This window comes from Cervus elaphus, chromosome 11 (genome assembly GCF_910594005.1).
Source record: "Cervus elaphus chromosome 11, mCerEla1.1, whole genome shotgun sequence".
NCBI classification, from domain to species: domain Eukaryota; kingdom Metazoa; phylum Chordata; class Mammalia; order Artiodactyla; family Cervidae; genus Cervus; species Cervus elaphus.
Genome location: NC_057825.1, coordinates 91,948,121 through 91,967,883, shown reverse-complemented (window position 1 = coordinate 91,967,883; position 19,763 = coordinate 91,948,121). Strand labels below are relative to the sequence as shown.

Below are 19,763 nucleotides of genomic sequence, written 5' to 3'. Positions count from 1 at the left end.
GACCTGATCTCTTTGGGTGGCCATTTTCCAGCCTACTACAAACATAAATACTTATTAATTGTTGCCACCAAGCTACTTAATAAATGGGATTGTTAAGTATTTCTTTGAGCCTGTAGTTGAGACAGCAAGGGCTCTGTGAATCTAGAAAGTTCGGGAAGCCTCTCAGTTAAATGTGTCTCCCAGTAATCCAGGCAGCAAGGAAAGAGATTCGAAGTGGACGAGTTCTAGATACAATTTGAAGGTAAGGCAGACAGAATTTGCTGCCGTGCAGTTGGGAATGAAAAAGAGGAGTCAAGTGGTTTTGAAGGCCTCCGGCCTGTGCAACTAGAGAAATGACATTACCATGAACTGAGATGAAGAAAACTGTGCATGGACCAATATTCTTGCTGGGTAAGATGGCAGGTTGGAGATTCCATTTTGTACATGTTTAGAAAAGTCAATAAGAGAGGAGGAAGGGGGGGGAGATACACACTCCTGGCCAGGACCTGCCTCCAGACTCTCCCCCTGTCCCCAGTTTATTCTTCCTTTCATGGTGGCCAAATGTCCCCCAACCCATGAGCCATTCAGGTTGTTGTGTTTTGACTTCCTACTCAAAACATGGTCTGAGCAAATATTGAGATGAAACTTAAAGAAGACCCAGAAAGCTTCACCTGACCCAGAATCCTAATGTAGAGCAAATAAGTCTCTGCTTGGGGAACTGAAAATTACAGGATCCCCAAGTTTCAAATAATTACATAAAATGATGGAGCAGAACTTCAGAAAGATGGAGGCTGTGGCATAACTTTTGAATCTCATCAAACCCTCCCATCTGGGAAGCAGATCTGCCAGATTGGATGTAGTCAAACAGGAGATGGCAAGAGTGGACAAGGACATTTTAGGAATCAGTGAAATAAAATGCATGGGAATGGGTGAATTTAAGATGACCAATCTATCTACTACTGTGGGCAAGAATCACTGAGAAGGAACAGAGTAGCCCTCACAGTCAACAAAATAGTCTGAAATGCAGTACTTGGTTGCAATCTCAAAAATGACAGAATGATCTCATTTCACTTCCAAGGCAAACCATTCGACATCACAATAATCCAAGTCTATGAAGACCTACAAGGCCACCTAGGACTAACACCAAAAAAAATATGTCTTCATCATAGGGGACTAGAATGGAAAAGTAGGAAGTCAAGAGATACCCAGAGTAACAGGCAAGTTTGGCCTTGGAGTACAAAATGACTCAGGGCAAAGGCTAAAGGGTTTGGCCAAGAGAATGCATTGGTCATAGCAAATACTCTCTTCCAACAATACAAGAGATGACTTTACACATAGACATCACCAGATGGTCAATACTGAAATCAGATTGATTATATTCTTTGCAGCCTAAGATGGAGAAGCTCTATATAGTCAGCAAAAACAAGACCTAAAGCTGACTGTGGCTCAGATCATGAACTCCTTATTGAAAAATTCAGGCTCAAATTGAAGAAAGTAGGGAAACTACACTAGGCCATTCAGGTATTACCTGAATCAAATCCCTTATGATTATACAGTGAGGGTCTCAAGTAGATTCAAGTGACTGGATCTGGTAGACAGTGCCTGAAGAACTATGGATGGAAGTTTGTAACATTGTACAGGAGATGGTGACCAAAACCATCCACAAGAAAAAGAAATTCAGGAAAGCAAAGTGGTTGTCTCAAGAGGTCTTACAAATAGCTGAAAAAAAAAAGAGAAGGAAAAAATACAGAAATAAAAAAGAGAAGGGAAAGGCAAAGGAGAAAGGGAAAGATATACCCATCTGAATGCAGAGTTCCAGAGAATATCAAAGAAAGATAAGAAAGCCTTCTTAAGCGAACAATGCAGAGAAATAGAGGAAAACAATAGAATGGGGAAGACTAGAGATCTCTTTATGAAAATTGGAGATACAAAGAGAATATTTCATGCAAACATAAGCAGAATAAAGGACAAAAATGTCAAGGACCTAACAGAAGCAGAAGAGATTAAGAAGAGGTGGCAAGAATACACAGAAGAACTATACAAAAAAGATCTTCCTGACCCAGATAATCACCATAGTGTGGTCACTCACCTAAAGACAGACATCCTGGAATGTGAAGTCAAGCGGGGCCTTACAAAGCATTACTATAAACAAAGCTAGTGGAGGTGACGGAATTCCACTGAGCTATTTCAAATCCTAAAAGATGATGCTGTTAAAGTGCTGCACACAATATGCCAGCAAATTTGGAAAACTCAGCAGTGGCCACAGGACTGGAAAAGGTCAGTTTTCATTCCAGTCCCAAAGAAAGGTAATGCCAAAGAATGTTCAAATTACCATACAAATGCACTCATTTCACATGCTAGCAAGATTATGCTCAAAATCCTTCAAGCTAGGCTTCAGCAATATGTGAACTGAGAACTTCCAGATGTACAAGCTGGATTTAGAAAAGGCAGATGAACCAGAGATCAAATTGCCAACATCTGCTGGATCATAGAAAAAGCAAGGGAATTCCCAAAAAATACCTACTTCTGCTTCATGACTACCCTGAAGCCTTTGACTGTGTGGATCACAACAAACTGTGGAACATTCTTAAAGAGATGGGAATACAAGACCACCTTACCTGCCTCCTGTATGCAGGATAAGAAGCAAGTTAGAATTGGACATGGAACAATGGATTGGTTCATAACTGGGAAAGGCTGCATATTGTCAGCCTGCTTATTTAAATTCTATGCAGAGTGCATCATGCGAAATGCTGGGCTGGATGATTCACAAGCTGGAATCAAGATTGTCCGGAGAAATATCAACAGCCTGAGACATGCAGCTGATACCACTTTGATGACAGAAAGTGAATAACTAAAGAGCCACTTGAGGAAGGTGAAAGAGGAGAGTGAAAAAGCTAGCTTAAAGCTCAACATTCAAAATCATGGCATCCAGTCCCATCACTTCTTGGGGAAGTGGAAATAGATGGGGAAATAGTGGGAACAGTGTCAGATTTCATTTTCTTGGGCTCCACAGTCACTGTGGATGGTGACTGCAGCCGTGAAATTAAAAGACACTTGCTCCTTGGAAGAAAAGCTATGACAAACCTAGACAGCGTATTAAAAAGCAGAGACATCCCTTTGCCAACAAAGGTCTGTATACGTCGAAGCTATGGCTTCTCCACTAGCCACGTATGGATGTGAGAATTGGACCATCAGGAAGGTGGAGCGCCGAAGAATTGATGCTTTCAAACTGTGGGTGCTGGAGAAGACTCTTGAGAGTCCCTTGGGCAGCAAGAAGATCAAACCAAACAATTTTAAAGGAAATTAACCCTGAATATTCATTGCAAGGACTGGTGCTGAAGCTGAAGCTCCAATACCTTGGCCACCTTATGCAAAGAGTTGACTCATTGGAAAAGACCCTGATGCTGGGAAAGATTGAAGGCAAGAGGAGAAGTGGGTGACAGAGGATAAGATGGTTGAATGACATCACTGACTCAATGGACATGAGTTTGAGCAAACTCCAGGAGATAGTGAAGGACAGGGAAGCCTGGAGTGCTGCAATTCAGGGGTCACAAAGAGTCAGACTCGACCTACTAACTGAGCAACAACAATAAAACCCTCTTATGGAAATAGAGCAGCCAAAACCACATGCCCATGGGTAGCACTTATTGAGAAACTAGAAACCCCCTCAGTCTCTAGTGAGACTGAGTCATTCACAAAAATTACCAGGCTGTGGTAAAAGGAGAACAAAAATAAACCAGGTTCCTGCTGATGAGCAAGAAGCCAAAATGAAGAAGAATAGTGGGTATCAGGGCAGTGTGATTAGTCCCACAGATACTATGTCTTCTGATAGTAGTTATGAATAGAAACCAAATAGTAATTGCTAATAACATGTAGGTGACCAACCCTTGAGAGCTAAGGCAGAGAGAAGGAAGGATGCCATCGTACCTTGTCTCTGGTTCATTGAGTTTCCTGGGGCTGGCGTGTGATCATCTTGGGTAAAATCATTTAACTAAACCATTTTTGCTAAGCTTTCATGGGGTCCTTTCTCTGAATGGTGTCTAGTGATAAAGCCCACTGGTTTATGCCTCCTGCAAAAGTTATTGTTATTCCAGAACAAAATAGGTGAAATATTGATGGAACTGCCATGAAGAACCTATTTCCAGGTGGCCTCACATCTCCCTTTCAATGTGTTTTAAAACTGTTTTCACCTAAAAGCAAATAGCAGAAAAGGATTGGGATTAAATCCCATACAAAAGCAGTGTAAGGAGAGAGAGAATAAGGAGCAGAATGGCATCTCTTCAGACAATAAAAGCAAGTTGGAAAAGACAGGACCACAAAACAGATAAAAACTGTAGCCTATCATTTCAAAGTGGGTGAAAAGATGGTAGGAAAAACAATGCAAAAAGTGAAAGAACATGGATTGTGAAGGGAATGGCAAGTTACTATTTAATGGTTACAGAGTTTCTGCTGAGGATGGTGAAAAAGTTCCAGAAATAGTAAATGCTGATAAATGCCACTTGTGGGTATTTGGTGGATTTATTTCCATGAAAGGGTTTGGGGAGATTCAAAAGCTGTTCTGCTGGGCCCATCTTTCTGAGGTCCTGCTCAATGTTTTGATATAATTATTTTGAATTTGGATAGTGGTGATGATTACACAACATCATGAATGCATTTAATGTCACTGAATTGTGTACTTAAAAATGGTTGAAATAATCAATTTTATGTGTGTTTTACTGTAATAAGAAAAGATGAAAAAGCAGTACAAATCAGAATTAGGTAAGATAACAGAACTTAAGACAGAATTCAAAATAAAAGAAATAAATTCATAAATGAAGTCTGTTTAAAATAATACAAGAGTATATAATGCCTTAATAGAGACAAGAAAAGGAGAAAAATATTATAATTTATTTATTTATTGTTGCTGCACGAGCTATTCTTTAGTTGGGGTAAGCAGGGTCTAACTTTTGTTGCAGGGTGCAGGGTGCAGCCACTGTAGTGGCTTCTCTTGTTGTGGAGTAGAGATTCAGTAGTTATGGCACATGGGCTTAGCTGCTTCATAGCATGAGGGATCCTCCTGGCCCAGGGATCGAACCCATGTCTCCTGCACTGGCAGGCAGATTCTTTACCACTGAGTCACCAAGAAACCCGAAAAAGGAGAAAACTTTTTAAAATAAGATGCAAAGAGTTCTAGAGAAATGGTAAATATAAAAAAAAGATAGGCAAAAAAGAGGACAATCTATAAAGAGTAATATAAATATGTAGAAGAATCTATTTTACCATAAAGGTAACATCTCAAATCTGTGAGACAGATTAGTCAATAAATTGTGATATATACATGTTGGGGTATAAATATTTCTCTGGAAGCAAATGTCTCTGAGGAGGGAAATGTGTGGCTTGCAAACTTAGGGAATAGGGTGAATTTCCACTGGATACGCTTGTGTATACCTTTTCTAACGCTTTGTCGTGTGAAGTGTGCCTGAGTTCTAACCCCAGCTCCCCCAGTTGCTAGCTCTTAATATTGGGCAAATTCTCCCACTCTCCAGACCTCTTTATCTGTAAAATAGGGTCAATAACTTAGCCTGATGCTGCCTGGCACAAGATAAACTCTCGATAAAAGGAAATCATTAGTGGAAACCACCCAAATGTTCACCAATGGATGAAAGGATTTTTATACTGGATTACGCAGTCATAAAAAGGGATGACGCACCAACACCAGCTACCACATGGAGGAACTTGAAAACATTACACTGAGAGAAGCCGGACACATTGGTCACATTTACACTATTTCCTATACATGCAGTGTCCAGAAAAGGGCAAAGCCATAGAAACACAAAGTAAATTGATGATTGCAGGGGCTAAAGGAGGAGGGGATGAGGAGGGCCTGCTGATGGTTAAGGGGGTTTCTTTTTGGGGTGATGAAAATGCTATGGCTTAGATACTGGTGATGATGGCATGCATAGGCTCGTGAATGTTCTAAATGGCACTGAAGTTGGAGTTTCAAAAGGCGAATTTTAAGATATGTGAATATCTCAATAAAGTAATTTACAAATGAAAACTGCCAATTTTCCTACAGTCACTATCCGCTGTTTCCATCTCTCCCTCCTTTCCACGCCCACCCTCTGCCACTCCCCCCAACCCCTGGCCCGCATTAACCCCAGTCCCCAGCTCCGCCACCCACCCCACCACCACCCACGCCCGCTCCTCATCTTCACGCCCTTGAGCTGCCTCTCAAGGAACCTCTGGACTGCAGGATACCCGCAACCTGTGGCTGCCGGAGCAGCAACCTACTGCGCATGTGCCTACCGCTCTCGCCCGTGAAAATGGACCCTTCCAGAGGATTTTTTCTCGTGCGCTTCAGTTGATGGCGATGTTTTGATGGCGTTATTTAGAGAAGGCGGCACGCGCACGGGTCAATGGAGGAAGCCCCTCAAGTTGACGTTTGGGCCCCTGCAGAAGTTTGATCTCTTCCACCAGAAACCTCCGGATACTATGCTCTAAAAGCCAGGTTGGCGGCCTACTGGAACTTGCAAATACTGAGGACTTCGGGGGGCCTTTGGGCCTCAGATTGAGGCCTTGTACCTCCGCATGCGATGTGCCCTCAGCCCGCTGCTGAACCTCACCAAGCCGTGGCAGAGGAATACTGGCCCTGCCTGTGGTTGCCAGGGTCCACCCAACAGCGTATTGCCGCCCCGGTGCCTAGGAGTTGAGTCAATGGTGCTTTCTATCCCAGGCCCTGTTGCTGAGCCTCTTGTGGCAGCAGTTCACTTGGCCCTCGCCCTCTCCTCAGCTGCCAAGATAAGGCTGAGCCCTTGCCACTCATCAGGTAGACTTCCCAATTCCCCTCTGTCATCACACTTAGGTAACTCAGACCTTTCAGAGGGGTGTCCTGAACCTCTTGAAATACCTGGCTGGTGGTGGTGAGACATAAGGCCAATGTCAAGGAGAGACTTTTTCTGTTTCTCCTCGTCAAACTAGACTGATCTTCAGTCATCTTCAACTCGACTCAAATTTTGTTCTTTCAATCCTAACCTCAGATCCTACTTTTTACTTCTACCATTTCCCCGACTCCTGCTTCCTTTTATAAATCTGTAAAATCTCTTGGCCTTCCTAGCCCTGGCCCAAGTTCCTTCCTCTTTCCTCAGGTTTTACACGTTTTCCCTCTTCTCTCATCCAACATTCAGTCCTTCCTTTCTTGGGCAGACTTTGATTCCTGCCCCAACCAAAAAAAAAAAAAAAAAGGCACAGTTGACATCATCTCAAATTCAAAAGTCTTCTTTATTATTTGTCTATTAACTCTATTATATTTGTTCAGTTTTAAGTTTTAAAATATATCAGAATAAAGAGAAATTTATATCTATTTATACATGGAAAAACAACTGGTACCCCAGGTGGCACCAACAATCCTAGCAGCTCTTACATGGCATACCCATAGTACCGAGCAATTTCCATCTCTTTTTCCCTCTCAATGAAATATTGCACTTTCCCCAAAGAGGTGTATTTAGCAGCATTCTCACGCTCTAGTTGAGCCTGCCTCTTCATGGCCTCCCGCTCTGGCCGCTGCTCTTTTGTGATGGGCTTTGACATTACTGGCTCAGGCACATTGGGTTTCCTCCAAGGAATTGGTTGGAAGCGGAAGTCTTGGAGTAGAAATTGGGTTTGAGGCTTGGGTGGGGACTGGCGCTTGGTCACAGGAGGGGGAACAGACTCCCGCTGGAGAGAAGTGCAAGATGAAGTTTTGTAGGGTACAGGCCGAGGAGCAACAGACTGAGGGACACTAGGCCAGGTAGGTTTGGTCAAACCCGGTCGGGTTGGATTGGTCACAGTTGTCTGAACTGGTTTGGCAGGACCTGGCAAAGATGCAGGAGCTGGGCGGGATGCATTGACTGCAGCAGGTTGAGCTGAGTTAGTAGAACCAGGCCAGGCAGGACAAGCCACAGCAGGCCGATGTGAGGCCACAGGCTGTGGCCTCCGAGGAACAGGTCGAGCCTGAGGCTTGTCCAAGGTAGGAAAAGGCAAAGGTACTAACTTGACCTTCCCAGGAGGAGGCAGCTCATACCGCGCTGGAGATAGACACTCTTTTTCAGCACCGTCATCTGGTTTCTGGGCTTTGACTTGAGTTTTGTCAGGACCTTTACCCTCACATGGGGTATTGAGCCATGACTTAATAGCAGGGGATGGCTGGGGGTCTTTAGGGTTGCTTGAATTTCCCAGGACCCGAGAGGAATTGAGCCCAGTTTTCTTATCACTCTTCTTCCCCAGTGCATGAAAAACCTGCACAGACTCCAGCATGTGCATGCCTAGGCAGCTTCGAGGCTTTTTAAAGTTCTCTTGGCTAAAGTCAGGTTGGTTTTTCTTCCGCTTCATCTTGGGAATGCTTGGCTTCTCCTCTGCCTTGACTTTGTTCCCTGATGGCTTATTCTCTTCAGCCTTCTTTTTTACTCTGGTTCTCTTGGTCTTTTCCTGCCCATGGCTCTTAGCTTTGTTGATCCTGCCGGATGCAGCTTTCTGAGCTTTGCTGTTCGACTGTTTGACTGTGTTCACAGGAGCCTTGTCACCGACTGCAGCATTGCCTGTAATCACTTCTTCCCCTAACAGGCACTCTGGGTTCTTTGGCTGGATTTTGGCCTTGGGAGCATCACTGACAGACTCAGAGACTTTATGTTTGTTCTTCTTGGGTTGATCAGAGGGCGCCTTTATGACATTTGGCTTTTCCTGCACCTGATTTACCTTAATAGCGCTGGTATCTTTGGCTTTGATCAACTTTGGAGCTTCGGATTGATCAAGGTCTTTCAAAGAATGAAAGAACTGGGGAAGGTGAATATCCTCTACCAGTGTAGCAATGTCTGCAAAGCCACTGCTAGAGTCAAACCCATTTTCAAGTGTCCCTAAGTCCTCAAAACTCAGGCTGTTCTTTCCCAGATTCTCATTTTCAGAAACAAGTTGCTCCTCTTGGCTGAGGGGATCAATGCTGGCCAGGAGCTCATGAATATCAGAGATTTCTAAAGGCACTAGCGGAGGATCTTGGTTTTCTATTGGAATCTGGTAAGCATCCAGAGGCTTTGAAAACTTAGTTTTAATATCATCCAAATTCTTATTCTCTGTTTGTTCCTGGCTTGGAACTGGAGGCAGTGCCAGGAGATTACTGGCACTCTGGACTGGAGTTATCATTGAAATGTCCCCAAGTTCAAGTGGTGGATTACTCTCAAGTATCTGGATATTTCTGCTAATGCAGGACCTAGGGAATTCTGAAGTTTCTGAGAGACAAAATGTCTGGCTTGGAGGTTGCGATCCCAGGGAATTTTCCATCCCCAGGGAAGTCTCCATCACTACAAAGGAATCAAGGAAGAAGTCAGTCCCTGGTGAGTGAGATGCTCCCTCCACCCCCAGACACCAGCACAGTAATCATGTACCTTTCAATGACGGGCAAGGCATTTCTACTACCTAGTCTTAAGGACGGTGGACACTGTCTTATGCTAGGAGCTAAGAGGTGACTGTTCTAATCCTTACTGGTGATCATTTGATGTCACTGGTTTTTGGCTTTCTTTGTATTCCATAGGGATCCTATAAGCCAAATTAAAATGAGTCCTATTTTTAAAATATAACATGTCTTACAAAGCCTAGCATTCTCATGTAGAATCCTTTCAATTCTCCCCACTTTCCTGAGAGACTAAAAACACTTCACACCATGAACTATGGAGAGGGAGTAGAGCTCTTCCTGGTAAAATAAATCAACAAAGAATCTTCAGCCTGCCTGCTCCGGACAGGATCTCAGACCACAAGGTCTTAAATCTTGGTATAAAGTAAGGAAGTGAGGCACAGTTAAACTGGCACTATCATAATAAGAGTTCTGAAACACCTCCCAAGAAGACTATAGCAATAGATCAGGGAAGGGAGTGATACAGTGTGGTAGTACAGGGGGGCTGATCAACTAGAGCACTGAAAAACGTGGTACCTATTGGTACACGCTTGTGGTGCTGGAGAAGACTCTTGAGAATCCCTTGGACTGCAAGGAGATCTAACCAGTCCATCCTAAAGGAAATCAGTCCTGAATATTCACTGAAAGGCCTGATGCTGAAGCTGAAACTGCAATACTTTGGCCACCTGATGCAAAGAGCTGACTCATTTGAAAAGACCCTGATGCTGGGAAAGATTGAAGATGGGAGGAGAAGGGGATGACAGAGGATGAGATGGTTGGATGGTATCACCGACTCAACGGGCGTGAGTTTGAGTAAATTCCAGGAGCTGGTTATGGACAGGGAGGCCTGGCATGCTGCAGTCCATGGGGTCGCAAAGAGTCGGACCCAACTGAACGACTGAACTGAACTGTGGTTCTCTTACATGTAGCATAAATGACCTTTACAGTGTGCAACCTTCCACCTGCATTAGGTGTTCTTATATACAGTCTAAAAACAGAGCACTGAGCAAAGGTCGTGGTTATTAAAGTCCCGGGATCTAAATTCTGTCTATACGTCACTTCCCAGCTGTAGATTTGACCCCATTTTTTGAATGCTGAGCTCATTCTACTTTCTTGCTGTTTGTACTCACCTTGAAAACCTGTTTCTGTGATGGGCTGAGCAGACACAGAGTAGTAGATTCCAGAGGTAGAAGCTGGTGGTAGGATATTTGTGGGCTGAATCTCCTTTAGTACCATGACCATTTCCGGTTGGGCAGAGGTCCTGCCTCCTGCGTGTGACACAGAGCCATAGGACTGCAGGCAGGGGCCAAGTTCTCCAGATAGTAAAGGCCCCAGTGTGCCTTGGTGACAGTAATATACCTGGCCTCTTTCCTGGGGGGGAAGTGACAGGCTGTGTCCCTGATTTGGAATCTGAGATGGTGTTCCCTGAACAAGGTTGGCGGAAAGAGATGGATACAGAGGGACCATGCTAGTGACTTCTGACGTTTTGTCATACTGGGCTGGCATAGACATGGAGGAAACAGCTGTGTCTTGGTCAATGACTGTCACAGTGAAGTCTCCAAGTGAAGAAGACTTCTTCTCAGTGTCCCACTCAAAAATACCTGGATAGGAAGCAGCTGAAGTGGAGAGCTGGCTCTGGCCAGCGACTCCAGATAACATAGTTGTGCTGGAATGTTGGTAAAGGTAGGCACTACCCATGAGTGGCTGGAAAGAGGTGCTGGAGCCCGCTGGCAATAGCCATGCTGAACTGAGGGCTGGAGCAGAGACCCTGGAGAAGTTGCAGACACTTCCTGTGAGGGAAGCTGTGTTGCTCACCACAGGAAGAGAGAGCTGCAGAGAATTCTGAGTTCCAAGTACAGATGGATTTTGGAAATTTTCTGTAAGAACAAGAGGGTAAGAAAAAGATGAGTGAGCCTGATAAATTCTCACTGTGTTTTGAGGAACAGCATTATCTTAAGGTTCTTGCTATCAGACACCTCTAATATCAATACTTTCTGAGAAACCCAAAATCAGGCAGTTATGATGGCCGTAAGGGTTGGAGCAGTTTGACACTTCCTTATGTTAACTGCCTGTGCTCCCGTCTTGGGCATACATTGTGCAGAAGACCCAAGTGGTGTGGTTCAGACATTGTTCTCCAGGCAGGAAATATCCTTCTTCCTGCCCTATCTTTCCCTTAAGCCTGCACTAGTATTGACTTGCATGCTGTTTCCTAAAATTGAAGCATTTTCGAACTAGGAGGTCCTTAGAGAACTTCTCTTCTCATAGTTTCATTTCATGAGTAAGGAAACTGAGGCTAAGATAGTTCAGATTGACTTGTTCAAGTTCTCTCACTATGTTAGTATCATTCCCAGGTTTCAGAACATAAGTATCCTGACTTTCTTGCCAGGATGCCGATCTGAGCATGATGTGGCCAGAAACCAGGAGAAATTCAGCTTATAATGTAAGCATTTTTTTGTCCATTAGAAAACAGTATAGCTATTACTATTGTAATCCTTAGTGTCTCAATTTGCTTACACATTTCCCTCACTGTTACCTGGAGTCCAGCGATAAATTTAGAGGGTCATCTTTACCCTCTTCAAGCCTGACTTCTCATCCCACCTCAAAATGATTATCTGAAAGTGAATTTCTGAAATGCCTTTTGAATGAAAAAAGTTATTTAACTCTCTGAGTTTCAGAATACTTATCTATAGAGTGGTTATAACAACAAAAATAATAATAGCAGTAATAAGTAAACATGGATAATTAATACAATACATAATAAAGAATAATACATGAATAAATGAATAAATTACATGATCTGTATGGAGGAATATTTAATAAGTCCTAGAAAGACATATAAAAATCATGAAAAATGTATTAGTCAATGTATATATACGTGTATAATATAAATATGAAAACTTCGGTATGTGGCAAGTGTTAAAGCATAGTAAGTTTCATGATAAATGAAGTTCTGTATCAAATATGCAATATTATGAGTGAATATTGCTCACTTTATCTTGGTAAATACTATTAATGAAAAGACAGAATATAGGTGACTTTGAATGAATTCCTAGCCAATACATACTGACAGAGAAGATATATCTGTAAAAAATGTATAGCAAGCTAGAGAATGCAATAAATGTGAATGTATAGGTAGCCCAATATATGTAGATAATTATTTCAGTAAAAAAAATGGTACAAAGCAGACAGCAAAATAATGTTTAAAAGAATTTCATTATTGGGCTCATTCATGTTTTTATGCAGCAAGTAACAGGTACTAAGTCTGGTAAAAACATGTATTTCAGTGAATATAACTATATCACAAGCAGAAAGGAAAACTTAAAAAGTATCAAGACGGTTTTCATATTTATCCTAGAACTTAGATTACAATCATCTTCAACATCCAGAAGGATGATATTCCAAAGCCTGAAAGAACTATCTTCACTAGAATCCAGTTTAAAAAAGATTTTTAAATGTGGGAAAATCCAAAGGACTCCACAACAATATTTTAGATAAATGCAGATTTTTTCCCCTTAGCAGCACTGTGCAGTCTGGCAGTGAAAGTGCTGAGTCCTAACCACTGGACCATCAGGGAATTCCCTATATGTGGAATTAATGATGCAGGGTTTGCCTTTTTCTTTTTCTTCTTAGGTAGCCAAGCTCTAAAAATGGATGATGGCTGTTGGTCAATGTGCTCTCTGTGTTAGGAAGGAAATAATTGTAAAGATCAAAAGCAACCTTGACTTAGAACCTACTAACACACAAAAGAATTAGTCCTTCTGATTTAAGTTAGGAAATATCATTTTATTTTATTTTATTTTTTTTTTTTGACATGTTAACCATTGATGTTTATTAACAGTCTTTTACTCAAAAGATCTTTGCATGCATTTTCTTTTCTTTATTTTGCTTTTTCTTCATTTCCTGAGACCTCTGTGCTCTAGGTGAATGCACAGGATTATACGGTGGGCTGAGACACGCTTTAATGGGAAAAGCGGGCAAGGCCACTGGTGGGCAGGGTGTAGCGAGAGGCCGCAGTTAACGCCGTTCTCAGGTTTCACACACTGTCGTCTGCACACTGGAAGCTCAGACTGTCAGAAGAGGCCCGGCTCTCTCTCCGAGCCTGTCTTTCTGAGCTCAGCTTGGCTCAGATGTGACTAAAATGAGCCCTGAGTCAGCAGACTGGATTTGCATGCCTCGTCGGAACGCTGTCCATGGACCTTCTCCATGGTCCCTGCGGGCCTGGGCCGGGGCCATGGCAGGTGTGATCTGGGACCCGGCCCTGCTCTGCTCCCGGGGGTCTCAGGGCAAGTGCGCTCTTCCTCGCATGTAGGACCCCCAGAGGCCAGTGGGGGACAGGGAAGCACCCTGCTTTGCTTGGAGGCAGACAGAAAACTGCTTTCATTCTGTTGCCCTGCAAACACTTGGTCTCTTATTTTTCTTCTCTATGAGTTTTTCACATAAGCACTGTAGTTATCCCAGAGTCCACATATAGAAGAAAACCATTTCTGTAAACATCCCCACTGTGGTCGAAACCGAGCGGCCCACGTGGCATCAGCCCAGTGGCCGCGCCTCCAAGGTGCCACCGTTGGCCGGTCCCGGCCGGTCCCTGCGCCGAGGCAGGAAATATCATTTTAAAATGTTATTTTTAATTGGCAAAATGTCTAATAGTTTCAAAGTCAGAATGAATGAAACACTGAAAATCAGCCCCCTAGATAATCACTTTTGTTTCTTGTTTGTAAGAAGTATCATTTCTAAAACATATTTCTAAAATATTTATATTCAAAATTATCAAGTGTCATCTGTGTTGAGAGAGGCAATAAAAGAAAAACACTGAGTATGACTTTTCTGATAAGCTGTTTTTCCTGGTGATACCTTATTCTGGCCTTACTTTCCTTCCTAGAAGCATTTGCGAAAATCAACAGTATTTTGCCCTGCTCTAAGCAGATTGCTGTCTGTGCTCTATCTGCTTTAATTTAAAATCTTTGGATCCTGTCAACATTCCATCCCAAACTACTTTTTTCTTGAGAACTCCTCCTTGCTTTCCCTCCTCATTCTTATATTTTCTCCTTACTCTTGGTTCCCATTGGCCTCTGCCGATGAAGCCAGTCCTAAACTTCCTTATGTTTGACTACACACCTCCCATTAGCCCAGTGCTCTCCATTTTCTCTCCTTTTCTCTTTTCAACTTATTTAGGTAGGAAACTCCAAAAATAAGTGAATATTACTTTTTGAGCAGCACTAAATTTAAAATACTAAAACTGAAATATTAACTGAGGGTGACCATTACGGGTGAAACATCTCAGGATATACTGCTAATTTTCTACACCACCTGGCTTTTCTCTGTTTCTGTTGAAACACTCTTCAGAAGTCTCTGATTTCATGTTCTACATGGGTACCTTTTGAGATTCAATATTGAAAAGAAAAGGACCAGAGAGACAGACCAATGTAGCATCCTAATGTAACACTGGATGTAACATTAGATGAGGAAAAAACAGACCTTGTGAGACAGTGACTTGTCCAAAGTGTCCAAAGTCACAGAGATAGTAAATGTCCAAGTCAAAACTGAAATTAGGTCTCCAGATTTCTAGTTCAATACTTTCCTTCATTATTCCATTTTGAATCTACTACTAAGTTAATGGGCAGATAAAAAATCTAATGAAAAACTTTAAAAAGTTTCTTTCCATACCTGACATGGTCAGAGAAGAGGAGGAAAGATTAACTGCAGATACAAGGGAGGAGGAGATGATGCTAGAGGATGTCTTGAGTGACGGCAGCTAAAGTGGCATGTGTCCAGTACAAAGGTCACTGGTCACTGGTAACTGGTCACTTGCGATGATCCAAATTTATTTACAGACAACTCCATGGAAACCCCAAGATTCTACCAGGTGGTAGTAGGTTTGGTGGGAGAATGATGTCACAAAGCAGGCAGTTTAAAGGTACGATACAGCCAATAGGGAAGTCAGATTGCCAATAAGAAGACAGGATTGGATGGAGAAAAAAGGTGTAGGAAACACCTAAATGTTTGAGCTTTGGGGAGGTGAAGTCTTCCAAGACAGATTTACTTCCCTCAGGCTCTTCCATGAAGGAAATCATTGCAACATTTCTTATAGATGCTTATTAATATAATTAACATAGCTACTTATATTCTACGTAGCATTATACTTTATGTTATACACTTACAGTTACATGTATCTTGGTTAATTAATAACCTTAGAGAAGAAGGAAAGAGCCATCCAGTTTGAACTATTGTTCTGAAATCCTATCAGTTTATTTAATTAGTGAACTTGCAGTAGCTTTTAAGGAGCAAAGGAAGGGATTAAGAAGCTCTTTTTGTAACTTCGGTAAAGAGTGGGGCGAAGTTGGTTGAGTGCACCTTGTGGAGAATGATGTGGTCCAAGTTTCTTCTCTTTAGTTTCTTCTCCTTGACTCCTTTTCTTGGGCTGGGCCAGGCTGGACTTGCATTTCTCTTCTGCCCTCCATTTTTGTTGTTGCTGTTTTAGGCATTGTTTCTGGGACAACTCTTGATCTTGCATTCTTACCGTCTTGCTTGTTACTTCCTGTCAACTTCCAGCATCAGGAGTCTTCTTTTCAGTGCTTGATGCTTCACAAAATTGACTCTGCCCAATGGGAGCAAATACCAGAGAGCTTAGGACACACAGCTGGTTGCAGACCTTTTCTCTTGCAGCCTTTGGTTGCAATTCTTTTGACCATAATTTGCTACCTCTGGTTCCTTGGGCCACACGGGCATCCTGACATCCAGCTCTTTTATATATGAGAGGCATTCTGGATACTGTCCCTTTTCCTTCCCACGTAAGTATATCCAGGGTGGCAGTTACTGTAGCCTCCTCCCCCTTGCAAACAGCCACTCTAGAATCTTGGACCTCTGGGATTCTCTCTTGCATGCTTGGGTGTGAGGCCAGGCAAAATGAACAGGAGAATTAGATATAGAAGAGGACAATTGTGGAAAATAGACTGGGGGGGGGGGGGCTGGTAAGGTGAAAGGGCACAGGTTAAAAGAGAGTCATGTAGATTTTTCAGTTTCTTAGTGGACACACTTTGGCCTCACTTTGTATTAACAGAACCAACAATTTTAGATATAGATATATTTATGTAGCTAGACAGTGCAGCAACTGCCATGAATTCTGTACATTAAAAAGAATAATCTTACATATATTTTTCACTTTATGTCATATTACCTTATTTATATCATTAATTTGTGTTTATAGAATACAGACTTTTAAAATGCTCTGGTTTTGCCTACATGGTTCTTTCTTTGTCATATTTTTAAGGAATCCAATGTTGTAAGGCATACTGCATATTTATTTTGAAGCATCATGAACTAACTTGACCTGATGGATTTTGTGGAAAAACTTTAAAAAGCGTCTGTGAAAAAGGCATTTTGTTGAATTGCACTGTGCACCCAAGTGGAAGGAGCAGCTATCTGCTGTCAGCCCGACTTGGCCTGGAGTGCCTCTGCTTTCCCCCCATGGTTAATGCTTTTCTCACTAACCACTCTTGTGATTTTGATAATGTGAGTTATGGCTGAGTTCCTAACGACTTAGATGTGGGGTAAGCTGATTTGTAGGAGGAAATCTATGGTTCTATTTATTTTCCTTGGTAGTAAGCTTTCAGGGGTGCAAAGAGAAATCTATCAGGGGACTTTGCTAATACCAAGATGGTATCTCATAGATGGGATCTCCGAAGACACATATTTAATTTATACGTGGAGAAGGAAATGGCAACCCACTCCAGTATTCTTGCCTGGAAATGTCCATGGACAGAGGAGCCTGGTGGGCTGAAGTCCATAGGATTACATGACTGAGCATGTGTGCACAGGGTGGAGGGAAATGGCTTGGTAGCAATAAAGTGGTAGAACTAAAAAAAAAAAAAAAAAAATTATACGCTTGTTTTCCCTATTATGAAATATATGGGGGATGATACTTAGCTGACAAGAAATTGTGAAAGTTGTGGTGTACAGATGTGGCTTTGGCTTTTAAGTGTATATCATGGTTTTTTTCCCCTAAGTTTCATACTTTAGATGGCCTATTTCCATGATTCTAGTATGTGATGTGAGGCTAACAATATATACTAAATACCTGCAAGCCAAACAAGTCTCTCTTTCTCTATATTCCCATGGATATCAAGGGACTCATGACTACTGCAGGTTTGGGTGGATGGTGTAAGATAGAGAGAAATGCAGTAAGACTAATTTTGGTAGCAATAAAATGTTTACATACTAAAATGTTCAGTTCCAATATTCAATTCTACTTAGGGAAACTATGAGTTAGGCTTTTCCTGATTCCACCAAATCTAAGTAACTTATTTGTTTTCCCTAGTTCCAGTCATTTAACTTTAGCTTGCAATCTCAGCATCATCTTATCCTCTAAGTGAATCTTACATGTAGGAAGAAGAAATTAAAGAGTTCAACACTTTGGAACATCAACCCTTCCCTGACCTTAGGTCTTATTTTTTATTTTTTAAATTTATTTATTTTTAATTGGAATATAATTGCTTTACAATGTTGTGTTGGTTTCTGCCATACATCAACATGGATCAGCCATAGCTAAACATATGTCCCCTCCCTCTTGAACCTCCCTCCCACCTTCCACCCCATGTCACCCCTCTAAGTTGTCACACAGCATGGGGTCAAACTCCCTGCGTCATACAGCTAATCCCACTGGCTATCTATTTTACCTTTGGTAATGTACATGTTTCAATGCGATGCTCTTAATTCATCCCACACTCTCCTTCACTGTGTCCACAAGTCTGTTCTCTACGTCTGAGCCTGTATTACTGCCCTACAAATATGTTCATCAGTACTATTTTTCTAGATTCCATATGTATATGTTAATACATGATAGTTGTTTTTCTCTTTCTGACTTACTTCACTTGTATAATAAGCACTAGGTTCGTGCATCTCATGAGAACTGACAAATTCATTCTTTTTTATGGTTGAGTAATGTTCCATTGTATAGATGTACCTCAACTTCTTTATCCATTCATCTGTTGATGAACATCTAGGTTGCGTCCATGTCCTGGCTATTGTAAATAGTACTGCTAAGAACGCTGGGGTACATGTGTCTTTTAGAATTGTGGTTTGCTCAAGTAGTGGGATTTCTGGGTCATATGATGGTTTTATTTCTGTTTTTTTAAAGAAATCTCCTTACTGTTCTCCACAGTGGCTGTATAAACTTACATTCCCACCAAGGTTGCAAGAGCATTCCTTTTTCTCAACATCCTCTCCAGCATTTATTGTTTGTACATTTTTTGGTGATGTCAATTCTGACAGTAATAAGGTGATACTTAATTTTAGTTTTGATTTGCACTTATCTAGTAATGAGCAATGATGAGCATTTTTCATGTGTTTATTAGCGATCTGTATGTCCTGTTTAGAGACATGCATGTTTAGATCTTCTGCCCATTTTTGGGGGGGCTGTTTGTTTTCCTGATATTGAGCTGCCTGAACTGCTTGTATATTTTTGAGATTAATCCTTTGTCAGCTGTTTCATTTGCAATTATTTTCTCCCATTCTGAGGTTTGTTTTTTAATCTTGCTTATGGTTTCCTTTGCTATGCAAAAACTTTTAAGTTTAATTAGGTCCCATTTGTTTATTTTTGTTTTTATTTCCATTACTCTTGGAGGTGTGTCATAGAGTATCTTGCTGTGATTTATGTCAAAGAGTATTCTACTTATGTTTTCCTCTAAAGGTTTTATAGTTTCTAGTCTTACATGTAGGTGTATAATCCATTTTGAGCTTATCTTTGTGTATGGTGTTAGAAAGTGTTCTAATTTCACTCTTCTGCATGTAGCTGCCCAGTTTTCCCAGCAGCACTTATTGAAGAGACTATCTTATTTTCCATTGTATATTCATGCCTCTTTGGTCAAAGATAAGGTGCCCATAGGTGTGTGGGTTTACCTCTGGGCTTTCTATCTTTTTCCATTGGTCTATATTTCCATTTTTGTGCCAGTACCATACTGTCTTGGAGAAGGAAATGGCAACCCACTCCAGTATTCTTGCCTGGAAAATCGCATGGATGGAGGAGTCTGGTAGGCTACAGTCCATGGGGTCGCAAAGAATCGGACATGACTGAGTGACTCCACTTTCACTTTTACCATACTGTCTTGAAGACTGTAGCTTTTACCATTATTCAGCATACTTTTGGAAGTCCTAGCCATGGCATCTGAGAAGATAAAGAAATAAAAGGAATCCATATTGGAAAGAATTAAAACTCTTTACTGTTTGCAGATGACATGACACTATACATAGAGAGTCCTAAAGATATCAGAAAATCACTAGAGCTAGTCAGTGAATTTTGTAAAGTTGCAGGACACAAATCAATACACAGATATTACTTCCATTCCTATACACTAACAATGAAAAATCAGAAAGAGAAATTAAGATGTCAATC

The 19,763-nt window shown here is 41.7% G+C and overlaps 1 protein-coding gene across 1 annotated transcript; it reads right to left on the bottom strand.

The window, feature by feature from the left end:
• Positions 1 to 7,374: 7,374 nt before the first annotated feature.
• Positions 7,375 to 16,102, bottom strand: C11H2orf78 (chromosome 11 C2orf78 homolog). Its single transcript, XM_043917201.1, has 4 exons — positions 16,076 to 16,102; positions 15,041 to 15,128; positions 10,507 to 11,253; positions 7,375 to 9,287 (listed from the first exon to the last, which is right to left on the bottom strand). The coding sequence occupies exons 1-4, from the start codon at positions 16,100 to 16,102 to the stop codon at positions 7,375 to 7,377; spliced, it is 2,775 nt and encodes a 924-aa protein (XP_043773136.1).
• Between the last annotated feature and the right edge of the window lie 3,661 nt (positions 16,103 to 19,763).

Coding starts and splice junctions, on each gene's coding strand:
- C11H2orf78 (XM_043917201.1), bottom strand. CDS start 16,102: ATGCCCGTGTGGCCCAAGGAACCAGAG. Junction 15,129..16,075: donor TGTGGCCCAAGGAACCAGAG/GTAGCAAATTAT, acceptor ATGCCACTTTAG/CTGCCGTCACTCAAGACATC. Junction 11,254..15,040: donor CTCTTCTCTGACCATGTCAG/GTATGGAAAGAA, acceptor TTGTTCTTACAG/AAAATTTCCAAAATCCATCT.